Source organism: Eriocheir sinensis, chromosome 28 (assembly GCF_024679095.1).
Source record: "Eriocheir sinensis breed Jianghai 21 chromosome 28, ASM2467909v1, whole genome shotgun sequence".
NCBI classification, from domain to species: Eukaryota; Metazoa; Arthropoda; class Malacostraca; order Decapoda; family Varunidae; genus Eriocheir; species Eriocheir sinensis.
In genome coordinates, this window is record NC_066536.1 from 6,782,133 (window position 1) to 6,796,906 (window position 14,774).

Here is a 14,774-nt window from a genome sequence, read left to right on the forward strand (position 1 = left end):
CCGAGGAAATTTGATTAGAGGGAGAAAAAATGTGGAAAGTAGTTGTTGAAAAGTAATAATACGTGACTGGAAGAACTTACGAAAAGAGAGAACAATAAAAGTAACGGAGAAGTTATGAAAAAATAATTAAAAGTGTATCGAACTGAAAAAGGAAGGAATAAAAGTGACTGGAAGAAGTAATGAAAAAGAAAGAAAGTAATAAATAAGTGTCTGGAAGAAGTTACGAAAAAAAAGTAATAGAACTGACTGGAAAAAAGTTACGAAAAGATATTAATTAAAGTTAGTAAAAGTTGTGAAAAAGAAAGTAATTAATGAAAGTTACTGGAAGAAGAAAACACTGAATATTTGTGGAGAAAAAAAAAAAACTTGGCTGCGCATGTGGAATTTTGATTGTGTGTGTGTGTGTGTGTGTGTACTACTGCGCGGTGACCGTCATGGACCGATTGTACGATAACTTCGATATAAACAACTTCAAGAGACAGCGCTGCCAGCCGTGAATCCCGCCTTGATACGCATGTCAACCCCCACCCCCACCCCAACCCCCACCCTCACCCCTCCCCCACCCCCCACCGTCCCTGTCACACCTGTCATCAAGCCTTCATTCATCCTCACTCTTCCTCATTTCTCTTTACTCTTATTACTCTTTCATATTATCTCATTTTTCACTTCTCACTTTTTCATTGTTCTTCTCATTCCTCTTATTTCTTCTGCCATCATCATCTTTCTTCCTTCTCTTCACTTTTCTATTATCTCACTTATTTTCACTTCTCACAATTTTTCATTCCTTCCCATTCCTCTTTATTCCTTTTCTCCTTATTCATCTTCCTTCCCCTCTTTACTCTTCTTCACTCCTCCGTATTACCTCAATTATTTTCACTTCTCCCTTTTTTTCATTCCTCTTTTTTTTCCTCATTCATCTTCCTTCACTGCTCCTCACTCGTATTCCTTAATCTTTCACATAGTTTCCTCATATTCCCTCCTCCTCGATGCTCGGTGTGGTGGTAGTAGTAGTAATAGTAGTAGTAGTAGTAGTAGTAGTAGTAATAGGAGGAGGTGGTGGAGGATATTTTATTGTAAGATGTAGACATTTTCTCTTATATTCGTTTTATTTACCAAGAACCAAAAGCTGAAGTAAAAAAAAATAATAAGAAAAGAAAATCGCTTGTTGCACTGAAAGAGGAAAAAGCAGCAAAAAAAGAATAACAACAAAAGAAAAATCGTGATAAAGCAATTTGGTCCCGACAAGAGTCAATTTACTTCCAGAGGTGTTCCGACGCTTTCTAGAGATACACTTTGTAATCTGGTATTCGAAGTGTTTCAGGCGCCTCTTCGTTGACAGCAGTAGTAGTAGCAGCAGTAGTAGTAGTAGTAGTAGTAGTAGTAGTAATAGTAGTAGTTCATTGTCTTAGATACGTTCGTAGTAAAGCCTCTTTCTTCACTCAAAATCTTACTCAATTCATTGGTCTCATTCTTTCTTACAAAATATACTCATTATTATTTCATTCTTTCCACAACACGCCACCCAACCTTCCCCTCTCCCATCCCTTCCCCCCTCTTCTCTCTCCCTTTCCTTCCCCTCTCTTCGCCTCTCCCACCCCTTCCTCACTCCCATTCCTTCCCATCTTCTCTCTCTCATACCCTCTCCTTTCCTCTTTCCCAAACCTCTCTGCCTTGAAAGCGGTCACGTGTTCTCTAGTTTTCACCCTTAATTATTCGTTCCTTGCAAAATCATGTCACGGTTCTCGGCCTTTCATTATTTTTTTCGTCATTTGGTTGGCGGGGCCCAGGCCGAGGCGAGGCGAGGAGGGCGGGGCGGGGCAGGCGGTGAGGTGGTTTGGTGTGCCGCGCCAAGGTCACGGCCTGAGGCTTGGCCCACGGTGACCCCGGCAGATGGTGACTCAAGGCTCCTGTTCCATTATGTGGCGGGGTAAGGGAGGGAAAGGGGTGGGCCCGGTAGGAGAAGAGGAGATGTAAGGAGGGAGGCAGGAGGAGAGGGATGGAAGGAGAGGAGAGGGGGAACACAGAATTGGGACTGTGTGCGTGTGCGTGTGTGTGTGTGTGTGTGTGTGTGTGTGTGTGTGTGTGTGTGTATTACATTGGCAAGGGCAGTGACCACAAACCTGGCACTTATGCGACAGGGATACAGTTGGCGTGGTAGGGGAGTGAGGGGAAAATTTAGGGTGACGGAACGAAGAGGCGGGAAAGAAAGGGAAGGTTATGAGAAAGCTTAAATGAAGGCAGGATTGGAGGTGAAAGGGAAGAAGGAACTGCTTGTGAGGTGAGGGTATGTGATGCGGAAGAGAAAAAGGAATAAATAAATAAATAAGCAAAATTAAGTAGTGAGAACAAGGTATTCGAAGTGTTTCAGGCGCCTCTTCGTTGACAGCAGCAGTAGTAGTAGTAGTAGTAGTTCATTGTCTTAGGAACGTTCGTAGTGAGGAAGGCTGACTCACACAAAGATTAAGAAAGTGATGGAAATGAAAGATAAGACATGTTGGGTAAACGTAGCAAGAGGAAGGAAGTAAGCACGTAGGGGAGAAGGGGAAGGAGGCTGGGTGCAAGGGAGGTCAGATGGGAGGGAACGGAAGGTAAGAAAAAAAAGTTCATAAGATAAGTTGTTTAGGGAAGTGAGCGGGAAGGGAAGGAAAAGACGCCAGGAACGCAGGTAAAAACAGGTGAGGTTGGCAGGTAAGTAGGCAAGAGAGATTAGGTGTTGTGAAGGCCGAGAAATTTTGTTGATACTCTCTCGCGAACACACACACACACACACACACACACACACACACACACACACACACACACACACACACACACACACACACACACACGCGCGCACACAAACACACGTCCATCACTCCGCCAAACCGAGAAGAAAACGAAAAGAGAAACACACCCAGAGAGAGAACACAAAGGAACACAAAGAACGAACGTGTGAACAAGTGCCAACAGAACGAGAGAAAAGCTAGTAGGCCTCATCTGTAGCCTTTGTTAGCTAGTGATCGATGACATTTGAAGACTACGATGGCGGTGGTGGTTGAGGTGATGGTGGCAGGAACAGAGAAACACCACCATAGTATCTTGATGGGGGGGGGGAGAGAGAGAGAGAGAGAGAGAGAGAGAGAGAGAGAGAGATGGAATCGAGAAAACAAAAAGGAAATTATGCATAAAAAAAAATAAAAAGGCAAAATGAAAGGAAATAAGGAAGGAATCAGAGAGAGAGAGAGAGAGAGAGAGAGAGAGAGAGAGTAGATGAAATAGAGAAAACAAAAAGGAAATTATGGAAAAAAGAAAAGAAAAAGGCAATATGAATGTAAATAAGGAAGGAATCAGAGAGAGAGAGAGAGAGAGAGAGAGAGAGAGACGCAGTAATCATGCTCCCGATTCTCGCGGAACACCGGAAGGGAGGCGACGACTGGCCGAGCGTTGCTGTATTGCTTTTTTTTTTTTACTCCCTTTGTGTGTATGTGTGTGTGTGTGTGTGTGTGTGTGTGTGTGTGTGTGTGTCAGGGAGATCACCGTCTAGCCTGCGTCACCGTCCGTCCTCATTAATCAGACCGTTTTCTCTCTCTCTCTCTCTCTCTCTCTCTCTCTCTCTCTCTCTCTCTCTCTCTCTCTTTCCATATTACCTCAAGTTAAACATTTTCTCTCTTTACTCCCTACCTCCATCCCGTGTTGCCTTCCTTCCTTCCTCCCCTTGTTATTTGCGTTCTGCCTCCTAACCACCTCCTTCCCTCCCTCCCTCCTAACTACTCTCCCTTTCCCTATACTTAACCTCCCTCCTTCCTCCCATCCTTGCCCTTGCTCCCTTTCCTTCCTCCCTTGTTCCATCTCCCCCCTTTCCTCCTCCTTTCCTTACTTTCCTGTCATCCCCTTCCTTCCCTTCTCCTCATTCCTCCTCCTCTCCTCGGTTCCCTTTCATTCTCCTTCCCTCCCCATCTCCTCATTCCCTTTCTTTCCTCCCTTCTTTGTTCCTTTCCACCCTTTCCACCTACGTCATATCCCTTCCTCCTTTTCCTCTTTTTTTCCTCCTTCCCTCCCTTCCAGCCCTCCCCCTCTCCCTCCCACCCTTCTCCCTCCCTGACTCACCTGGATTAACAAGACAATTTATTTGGTGTCCTGGGAAAGTAAATCAGGTGTGTGTGTGTGTGTGTGTGTGTGTGTGTGTGTGTGTGTGTGTGTGTGTGTGAGAGAGAGAGAGAGAGAGAGAGAGAGAGAGAGAGAGAGAGAGAGAGAGAGAGAGAGAGAGAGAGAGAACGAAGGAAGGAAGGAAAAAATGAAGAATTGAAAACAAGAGCATAAGAATGACATCAGAAGGAGTGAAAGAAGGAAGGAAGGAAGAAAGAGATCATGGAAGAAAAGAAACAAATCAGGAAGGAAAGAAAATAAATTAAGGAAATAGGAAAGATGGAAAACAAGAACATAAAAGAATGACATTAGAAGGAGGGAAAGAAGGAAGTACTTATGAGAGTAGGAAGAAAAACAAGTACGGAAGGGAAGTAATTCAAGCAGGAAGGAAATTACAAAAGGAAGGAAGGAAGGACGAGAGGGGATTTAAACCAGCCCGAAGCACAAAGGCGCGCGAGGGTCATTTGTTATTTTCTTAGCCAGTAAATACGGAAAACCCATTAGAGATCCCATTAAAGTGATAGAACGGGGTGAGAGAGCGCTGACGAAGGGCGGGACGAGAGGATCAGAACTGGCCCGGAGGAGGGAAGCGATGCGATGCTCAGCTGTTCCTCTCTAACAAGCTGCAATAAATGTCTGAAAAGTTGTGATATGTAGATTTTAAACGGTGTCATAAAGAAAACGCGGCTACATTGTGTTAAGAAAAGTAGTGGCAGGTGGAGGCAATGTAGTGTTTGCAATGGATACACTAACAAAAAAAGCAAAATGTGCGAAATAGGAAGAGGAAATCGACAATATAGTGAAGAATCAAAAGAAAGAAAAGAAAGAAGCGTGATAAAAGTTGCCATAAATGTCGGAAAAGGGGAAAAAATGTAATGGTAGTTAATAGTGGCAGAAGAAGAAATAACTGGACTGAAGCTACCAAAATACGGTAAAGGAAAAAAAAAAGTGGTGGTTAATAAATCAAATGAGAATGACGTTTGGAGGCCAGAGTTCAAAACATATGCCACACTGAAGATGAAGAAATATTAATCTGTCCTTTCTCTTTGCAATGACTCACCCCGACACAGAAAAATAAACAAGTAGGAAAATAAAAATAATAAACCGGCAGAAAATAAATAAGTAAGAACATATTCGTTGACTTTTCATGACATAGAGAAATAAATAAACCGCAAAAATGAGTAAATAATAGAAGAAAGTGAATATATTAAAACATGTTCGTGGATTTCATTACATACGCGGAGAAATAAATAAACCACGATGATGAATAAACAGTGAAAGGAAGAGAGAAAAAACAGGGAGATAACGGATGTGAAAGAAAAAAGATAAACAGTGAAAGGAAGAGAGAAAAAGAAGGGAGATAACGGATGTGAAAGAAAAAAGGTAAACAGTGAAAGGAAGAGAGAAAAAGAAGGGAGATAACGGATACGAAAGAAAAAAGCTAAACAGTGAAGGAAGAGAGAAAGAAAAAGGAGATAAGAAAGAAAAAAAAGATAAACAGTGAAGGAAGAGAGAAAGAAAAAGGAGATAACAGATAAGAAAGAAAAAAGATAAACAGTGAAAGGGAGAGAGAAAAAAAAGGAAATTACAGATAAAAAAGAAAAAAGTAAGCAGTGAAAGGAAGAGAGAGAAAAAAGGAGATAACGGATACGAAAGAAAAAAATGTAACATTGACAGGTGAATGTGTAAGGGATCGAAGCCACCCACTACCATTTTCATATCATTTATTATTTTTCCTCCGGCCATGGCCAGCGAGTGGTGTGTCCTTGCCTCCGCCGGCGATAAGTGGAAGGTTGGCTCAGTAAGGCAATGCTCCGCCATTCCCTTGAGGAGTGACCCCGCTCCGCCCCTCACCTGACCAACGCCCCCCCCTTCCCTCTCTCCCCTCTTTCCCCCCCTCCTCCTCACTTCCCCTTCCCATCGCTTCCTTTTTCCTCCCCTTATCCTCACTTCCCTTTCATCCCCCTGTCCTTACTTCCCTCTCTCCCCTTTCCTTCCCCTCTCCTTATTCCCTTTTCTCCCCATCTCACTTTTCTCATTCCCCTCTCCTCACTACCCTATCTCCCCGTTCCTCCCCTTCTCTTCATATCCCTTTCATCCTCCTTTCTCCCCATCTCTTCACTTCCCTCTCGCCCCATTCCTCTCCCTCTTCTCAATTATCTCATTCTTTCTCCTCCCTTCTCCTCCCATCAGTTGCATCTCCCTTCTCGTATCTCCTTCCCTCCTCCGTCTTTCCCTCCTCTCATCTCCTCCCCTCATTTCTTTTCCTTCTTTCCCGCCCTTCCCCTGACCACGGTCCCTCTCATCCGCCCCCTCGCCATGAACACCTGGCCACGCCCCTCTCCCCCACCCCCCTTCCCCCCACCCACCCCTTTCATCAGGTGTCCTCAGGTGGCTCTCATTACGGGGCTCCCGGGGGTGAAAGTCGCCCTTGGGTCAGTGTGAGTCGCGTGGGAGGCACCGTGCAGGAAGTGCGTGTGAGTGTGTGTGTGTGTGTGTGGGGGGGGGTATCGTTATTCGTTCTTTTTCTCCTCCCCCGTTTCTTCTCTTTTTCAATTTTCTCTTCACCTATTATTGCTTTTCTCTCCCCATCATTTGCTTCTCGTATATTTCTTCCTTCTTTCTTTACCTCTTTTCCTTCTCTCTCTCTCTCTCTCTCTCTCTCTCTCTCTCTCTCTCTCTCTCTCTCTCTCTCTCTCCACTTTGCATCTTTTCCCTATTTCATTTATCCCCCTTCCTTTATTCTTCCCCATCTTTAATAGCATCTCTTTATGCACCCTTCTATTTCCATACGTCCATCTCTTTTATTAATATTTCCCCTTCCTCTCTTGCCAACTCCCCCCCCCCCCTCCCCAATATCTATCCTACCCTATTCAATTCTAAACATGTCGACTATTTTTTTTTTTTTTTTTTTACCCTTTTCCACTTATCTTTTCTTACGTCATTTCACTTCACTTCCCATATCTTCTTATTTTCAGAGCCTTATTCCATTCCCTGTTTTTCGTCTCGTCTCATTATTTATTCATCCTCACCTCGTCGCCCCTCCCCCCCCCCCTTTCATACCCTTTCTCTCTTCCCTTCCCTTCCTACACCAACCATTATTTCCCCTCTTTCTTTCTCTTTTCATAACGGATAGTCAAGCGATCCTCTGTATTCTCTTCCCGCTTATCCTTCTCCCCTTCCATCCATTCCGTCCTGAGGTAATGGCTTATTTCCCTCCACTGCCTCAAGGACCAGTGTGACGGGGATGAGCACCGAGGCCACGCGTAGCTTTATTCTGCCCCATTTTTACCTTCCCATTGCTCCTTTCTCTACCCCTTTCTTTCATCTGCTCACCTTGCCCCTCCCCTTTCCTTCACCCCTTTCTCCATTCTCGGTGTCCCGCTTTATTTGTCCCCTCTCCCTCGTCCTTGTCCCATCCCCATTTACCTTTCCTCTCCCCTCCACCCTCTCCCCCTCCCTCCCCCCCCCTCCGCTCCATTTCTCGGTCCTTGTGTTGTGTGCGAGAAATCGAGTGGACTCCGCCTCCGCATTACCTTCAGATCTCGAATGCTTGTTTCATTATTATTATTATTATTATTATTATTATTATTATTATTATTATTGTTGTTGTTTTTAGCACTACTACTGCTACTACTACTACTACTACTACTACTACTACTACTACTATTACTACTACTACTACTATTACTACTACTATTACTACTACTACTACTACTACTGCTGCTGCTGCTGCTACTACAAAAAAAATATTCCTAGTCATCGACACTTCCTCTTCGCTTACGTAGGTCGGCTTTTTTTTTTTTTTTTTTTTTTCGTTGCTATTCTAGCCTTCGAAATGACGCAGAGAGAGAGAGAGAGAAAGGTCAGTGGTTCGTAATGCCAAATTAGTAATAATGAGTGACGCGTTACTTCTTATCCCTTCGCTCTGCCGTGAGTCACCTGAGAGAGAGAGAGAGAGAGAGAGAGAGAGAGAGAGAGAGAGAGAGAGAGAGAGAATATATGAGTGGGTGGGAGGACCTTGATGCATGGGAGGGAAAAGAGGGAGAGAGGAGGGAGGAGGAGGAAACAAGGGAAGGAGGAGAGCTGTTTTTCTTCATTTTGCATTGAGGGACAAGGGAGAAGGGAGATACTAGGGGAGGTGGAGGGAGAGAGGAAGGGAGGGAGGGAGGAAGAGACAAAGAATATGGAAAAAGAGAGGAAAGGAAATGGGGGTGGGCAAGAAAGTAGAGAGAGAGAGAGAGAGAGAGAGAGAGAGAGAGAGAGAGAGAGAGAGAGAGAGAGAGAGAGAGAGAGAGAGAGAGAGAAAATAAGGACAAAGGGGTGGAGGAAAGATAAATAAGCAAGGAAATGAAGGAGGTGAAGGGAGGGAAGGGATGAAGGACGGAAAATGAGGGAGGGAAAGATGATGTGGGGGAGAAAGGGAGATAATGAAAGCGAATAGGGAGGACGGAGGAAGGGAGAAGGGAAATACAAGGAAATAAGTAAGGGAAGGGAAGTGAAGGGGGGGTGAGAATGGAGGAACAGAGGAGAAAGGAAAAGAAAAGGAGGGGAAGTGAAGGGGGTGAGAATGTTGAGTTTTTCGTCATTTCACGCTGATTACAGGTGAGCGCCTTCCCACAGGGTGCTGAGGGAGGAAGGTCACTGCCACAAGGGACGGGGACGAAGGAGGGAGGAAGGAATAAAGGGAGGGCTTCCGTGGGGCAGTGGTTAGCGTGCCTATAGTGAAACCATATTGGCGAGATCGTTTTTGTGTTGGCTCCCGCGCGTCCTTTCCTCCCCACACAGTTCCAACACCTATCTCTTCCTCTCATACGTTATTTGTAGCTAACATATGAGAGGAAGAGATAAGTGTTGGGACTTTTTATTTTTATACCAGAGCGGCGGGGAGGCGAGGACCCGCGGGAGCCAACAGCAAAACGGATCTCACCAACCTGGTTTCACTATAGAACGAATCCTGCAGGTCAATAAATGGGTACCTGGGGAAACCTGGGAAAGGTAAACTGTGACAATCCTGGAGTTCACATTGGTCCGTGTACCGAGGTGATGGGTTCTTATCCACCACAGGCTCTAAGGGTCCAGTGCGACAGAGGAAAAGAAACGAGACGAGCGCGAAGGGAATTATTGAAAGGAGAGAATGGTGCACGAGAGGGAGATTAAGGATATCAAAGGAAAGGGAGGGAAAAGGGAAGTAAAACTGTGAGGAAAGGAAAATAAAGGAAACTATGCCTATGCCAGAATAAAAGGAAGATAGGAGGAAAACTGAGAGAGAGAGAGAGAGAGAGAGAGAGAGAGAGAGAGAGAGAGAGAGAGAGAGAGAGAGAGAGAGTAAACAATTAGATTAATAACTGCTGTCATCCCAAACCCCCTAACTCCACCTCCACCCAACTTCCACCCTCAACCCCCAAATCCATCCCCGCCCTCTACCCTTATCCCTCCATTCCAGCCCATGCATAAGCCCTTGACACTTTCCCCACCTCCCCACCCTCCACCTCCAACCTCTCACAATCTGTTTACCTCCCACAGGTCGCCCACCCCCATCCCACTCTCCCTGCCCCCACCCACCCCTCATCTCTAAATGATTATCGAGGTTAACTCAGATGACACAGCTGTTCATATCGCCACGTGTGGGCAGACAAACTGACACACACACACACACACACACACACACTGACCGACTCTAAAATATAGCGTCAGATTCTTCATGAAATACAGTATGCTACATTATTTATTTTTTGTTTACACTTTTTTACAAAAATTTTCACACCCCAACGTGGCTGGTAAATAACAATGGCAACAGCGGAATTGTGTGTCGCAAACAGTTAAAATTATCAGTCGCAACGTACTATAGCTCAAAGATAGAGTCTCTCTCTCTCTCTCTCTCTCTCTCTCTCTCTCTCTCTCTCTCTCGTGTCGTGGGTCTGACACGCAACTCACATATCGTGGAGGACACCGCCGCCGCCACACTTGGCCGCACATCGCCGGGCGGGCTGCTCTGGGGAAGATTGGCTTCCTTTTATGTATTGAATTATGAGGGTGGGCGGCTGTGGGCGGAACAAGACTGCAGCAAGATTTTTTTTTCAGCACCGTGGTCTACCCAAACCATGTCTTGATCTTTACCATGAAGTGCAATGTGCATGTCATCAATTGACTGCTGTGTAATAATACGTTACTCCTAAAAGACTGGTATATTTTTTTTCTCTTATAATAAAGAACAAAATTTCAGAAGAATATTTCACTGGGTTAATTTGTTGTTCTATTTCAGGCAATGCAGGATTATTATTTTTTTCTCCCTTTTTCTTATTCCTTTTGTCCTTGGTGTGAAGACAAAGATGTTATCTGGCCGCGAGGTGTGTTGATGATGGGCTTATGTCTCCCCAGGGACGGGCGGCTGCGTGTGGGCGACGAAATCATCAACGTGAACGGGCGGCGCCTGCGCGGGGTGTGTCTGGAGGAGGCGCGGCGGGTGCTCCGTCACACGCCCATGGAAGTGGACATCGTGGTGGCCAGAGAGCCAGACCTCCACGCCCACGAGTCTCTGTACTCAGACTTCGATGTGGCGTCCTTGGCCAGCGGTCGCGTCGACTCTCGCGTTGACGCGAGGATCGAGTCCCGCGTCGAGAGCACCGTCGAGGAGGAGGACGGGGACGACGACGGCGACGACGACTGTACGTGTTCCCACTATGGTGACGACGATGACGACTTGAGACTCCCCCCGTGCTGCCACTCTGACATTCGTGACCTTGCCTACCTGCCTGACCTAGCCCACAGCCGAGCCAGCCTCAGGGAGCTCCCCCTACCCCCCGCATCGCGTCGGGACCCCCGCACCTGCTCCAGGGAATTGCCGGATCTCCCTGAGCTGCGGCCTAGCTCCTTAGGGTGTACCAGGGACACTCTGGACACTGCCAAGGAGCCAAGGTGTTGCTCGCTCCAGCTGGCGGGTGACAAGGACGTGCAGAGGCGCCACGGGGAGGCAAGGAAGTCGGGGTTGACTGCGGCGCGGGAGGAGGGCGTTGTTACGGCGGTCATGGTGCGAACTGTCTCGGACGCTTCCTCAGGTGAGCGGGTGCCATTTTTACGGTTGATAATTCATTTCACTGACAGAGAACAACCATTGCAAGACGAAGGTCTGGCAAACAAACAGGTGTTGATGGAATATAAGCCTTTTTTAGTTTTTTTGTTTCACTTAGTATGCAAGTCGGATTTAAATAGTGCAGGTTTCGGAAGACTGTATGGAAATAATTAACTATTATTCTGCATTGCAAATGACAAAAGATTGTGGAGCCTTCAACCAGGCACATTCATTTGATGAAGTTTTAAGAGGTGTCTACATAAATGTGTCAATCTAATATATAGTGAGATATTAACGCTATGTAAAGAAACTTTAACTTATTGCTTTCCTTATCTTAAAACCTTCACCAAAGCACATGAACCATTATGTTGCAACCTTTGAGAATGTTTAAAGTTAGTTGCAACATGATAGGATGCAGTGATGGAATCTAAGAGGCTGCTGCTGACCACCCGTCCTTGCAAGAGAGCCTACTGGCACTATGGTAAAATTGAAAGCATATTCTGTGAGTTGCGCATCATTGCATCTACATCTACAGCATGCCTCTCCCCCCCACCAGGAGATGATGAGCCTCGCCGCCTCCTGCCACTCCTGGAGGATGGTGTGTTTGCTGACCGCTCACCTTCCCAGTCCTCCCACGCCTCTGTCAGGGTGAACTCAGCAGCCTCCATGCACAGCTCTGGCAGCGTGGGGAGGTGCAGCAGACAGGTGTGTGGCGGAAGTCTACTTTCCTTTGACCAGTCTTTCCCCTCTCCTGGTCCCTTCTTTTTTTATCTTTTAAGGCATAGAGATAGACTAAGGACTATACAAATAAAAGCAAATGACATTCATAACATGCTACTCCATAAGAAAATAGAAGGAGTTTCCAGTATTGTCAGTACTTAACAGAATTACTGATTAGGATACTTTTAGATTCCAAAGACAAGTGAATAAGAATAAAGGTATGTATTCCTATATATGTTGCAAAAGACAACCTGAAATGGATGTACAACCTCTTACATTTTAAGATGCTGAGGTTGGCATCCAAGCTTCCAGCAAATGTTTTAACCCAGAATGGTGAACTGGCCTTTTTTTTTTTTTTTTTTTTTTTTTTTTTTCCCAAAGCTTCATTTGTGAAAAAAATAGGTATAATTGGTGATAATTAAGATTTCAAATTCTAATTCTAACATTCAAAAGCTTCTAAATAACTTATGGTCTGGTTTGTTGCAGGTGTCTCAGAGAACGCAGCGCTCCTCTTCCACCTCCACACTCCCTCGCAGACCTAAGTCTCTCAACCTCTCCTTCCACACCGTTGTCTTTGAGAAGGGCCATGGCAAAAAGGGACTTGGGTTTTCCATTGTTGGGGGACGAGACTCCCCTAAAGGCAACATTGGAATCTTTGTCAAGACCATCTTCCCCAATGGACAAGCAGTAGAGGAGGGAACACTTAAAGAAGGTTGGTTAATCCCTTTACTGTTCTCACCTCCATGTTTATTACACATCACTATTTAAAAAAAAAAAGTAAAAACTAGTGATTTCAGATGCTTTAGATGTAGCTTCTTTCGTGTTGATGTTTCAGAAATACAGATCACACTTTTTTATAGTCCACTGCCAAGGAAATTTGCTTATTTTCCCACAAAGGGAATAATTTTTAATGGCACAGTGTGATGTCAATATAGTTTCACCCATGTATTCTCTGGACCTTCACAATGTTCCTCTATATGTATAGTTTTATGAATGTTTCCCACAGTATGAAACTTAATTAACATAGTCAGATGAAATGTCCTTTGGGTTTGAATATGACAGTTGTCTATCCACGTTGTTTTAACCCACTTGGAATTGCCGGCCACACCTGTACATGCATTAAGCCAGTACTTTCACAGGGGACGAGATCTTCGCAGTCAACGGGGAGAGTCTGGCCGGAGCGAGCCACTCAGAGGCCATTGCCATGTTCAAGGCCATCCGCTCTGGCAAGGTGGTGCTGCACGTTGGCCGGCGCACACACTCCAAAAAGAGGTATGTAAGGGTTATGAGAGTGAAGCATAAACCCAAACTACGTCACAGCAAGAAAAAATTGAAGGACATTGTATTAAAACACTCCGGAACTTCCATTTGACAGATAAAATTCCTAACAGCCTGACCAAATCCATTTCAGTGAAATCTGTGTATTTAGCACCTCAAAGTTTAGCACTACATCCCATTACAAGAACTTAACGAGTCTGCAAGAGGCCTATACAAGGCAGCTCCTGTAAATCTAACCTTATTATCCAAGACTTTATCTAACCTCTTAAATGTATCTATCGTATTGGCACTCACAACATGAATGCCAAGCCTGTTCCACTCACCGATTTGTTGAATCTGAATTTATCCAACTTAAACCCATTGCTAAATGTCCTACCTAGCTCATATCACCAAAACCTTATTAACATAACCCTTATTAAAGCCTTTTATCCATTTACAAACTTTGATCAAGTCTCCTCGCACCATTCACTTTTCTAAAGAATGCGGATTTAGATGTTTGACTCTGTCCTCATATGGCAACTTCCTTGCACAGATTCTAACATCTTGACGTCCATTCTATAGTAAGGAGGCCAGAACTGAATGACATAATTGAGATGAGTACAAGGTCAAATCTAGAAGCTGAACTGAGGTTGTTTAGAAGTTAGCTGGGTGAGTGGTGGCCGGCACAGAGTAGAGCAGTCATTAATGAGTGAATCCAGAGGGTTGAGGGGCCAGTGAGATAAGGAGCATCTTAGTGTACATCTCTAAACTCATTTCAAATATTGAGATTATGCACAAGTAAATTTTATATAGATTCTACTGTATGCCAATAACTATCATCATCATATTGAATATGTATAAAACTTGTTTTATTTCTATATATTTGCTTTACTACTACAAAATATTCTTAACTGTGCTTTTTTTTTTTCAGAGCCCAGAAAACTAAATCATTTGATGATCTGGATAAGTTTGAGGAGTGAAATCCCTCTGACACATCCAAAACAGTCCACAAAGTCAGCATTTATGCATAAGGTACGGACACCTGTGGCTTGGTGTCCTAATCATCAGGTTTTTGTCTCATCTGTAGGTTTTATTTATAGCATTTTAGCCATAGATGCAGTAAACCAAAGATACTTCACTTGCAGACTAACTTTGTGATGTAATTAAAATACTCAACTGACCTTCATCTAACTGCTGTTTTATATATGAGTGTGTGGATGTGAGGGTGCTTGCTGTATGCTGTAGCTGTGTGTATGCCATGTACAAGGAAATATTCAGTTTTTACCTCTATAAACATTTTAAGAAAGAGCATATTTGGGATTTTAATAAATTTTGTATATTTATATACTAGATATTTTACAATGTCTATAATTTATATATGTTAAGGAAATGTTTGCCTTTTACTGACATGGCATTTTAACAACCAGCCATCAAACTAATTATGACAAGTTCATAATATACAAACAAGGACTATCCTTACTCTTGTCACTTAATGTAAATACAATGTATATCATTATTTTAAGAAATGTTCAATACACTTTAGTCCTTACAGTGCACACTGTATGGCTCATGTGCAGCTTTAATAAAGTCCCCTTACCTA

The 14,774-nt window shown here is 44.3% G+C and overlaps 1 protein-coding gene across 5 annotated transcripts in view; it reads left to right on the forward strand.

The window, feature by feature from the left end:
* The window catches only part of LOC127004430 (uncharacterized), a 138,494-nt gene extending 123,720 nt beyond the window's left edge, over positions 1-14,774 (forward strand). For all 5 annotated transcript variants that reach the window (XM_050872114.1, XM_050872117.1, XM_050872116.1 and 2 more), the window contains 5 exons: positions 10,507-11,183; positions 11,754-11,902; positions 12,404-12,629; positions 13,057-13,189; positions 14,106-14,774. In XM_050872114.1, the coding sequence (XP_050728071.1) occupies positions 10,507-11,183; positions 11,754-11,902; positions 12,404-12,629; positions 13,057-13,189; positions 14,106-14,154 (1,234 nt within the window). In that variant the 3' untranslated portion in view covers positions 14,155-14,774. The remainder of the gene's footprint in view (positions 1-10,506; positions 11,184-11,753; positions 11,903-12,403; positions 12,630-13,056; positions 13,190-14,105) is intronic.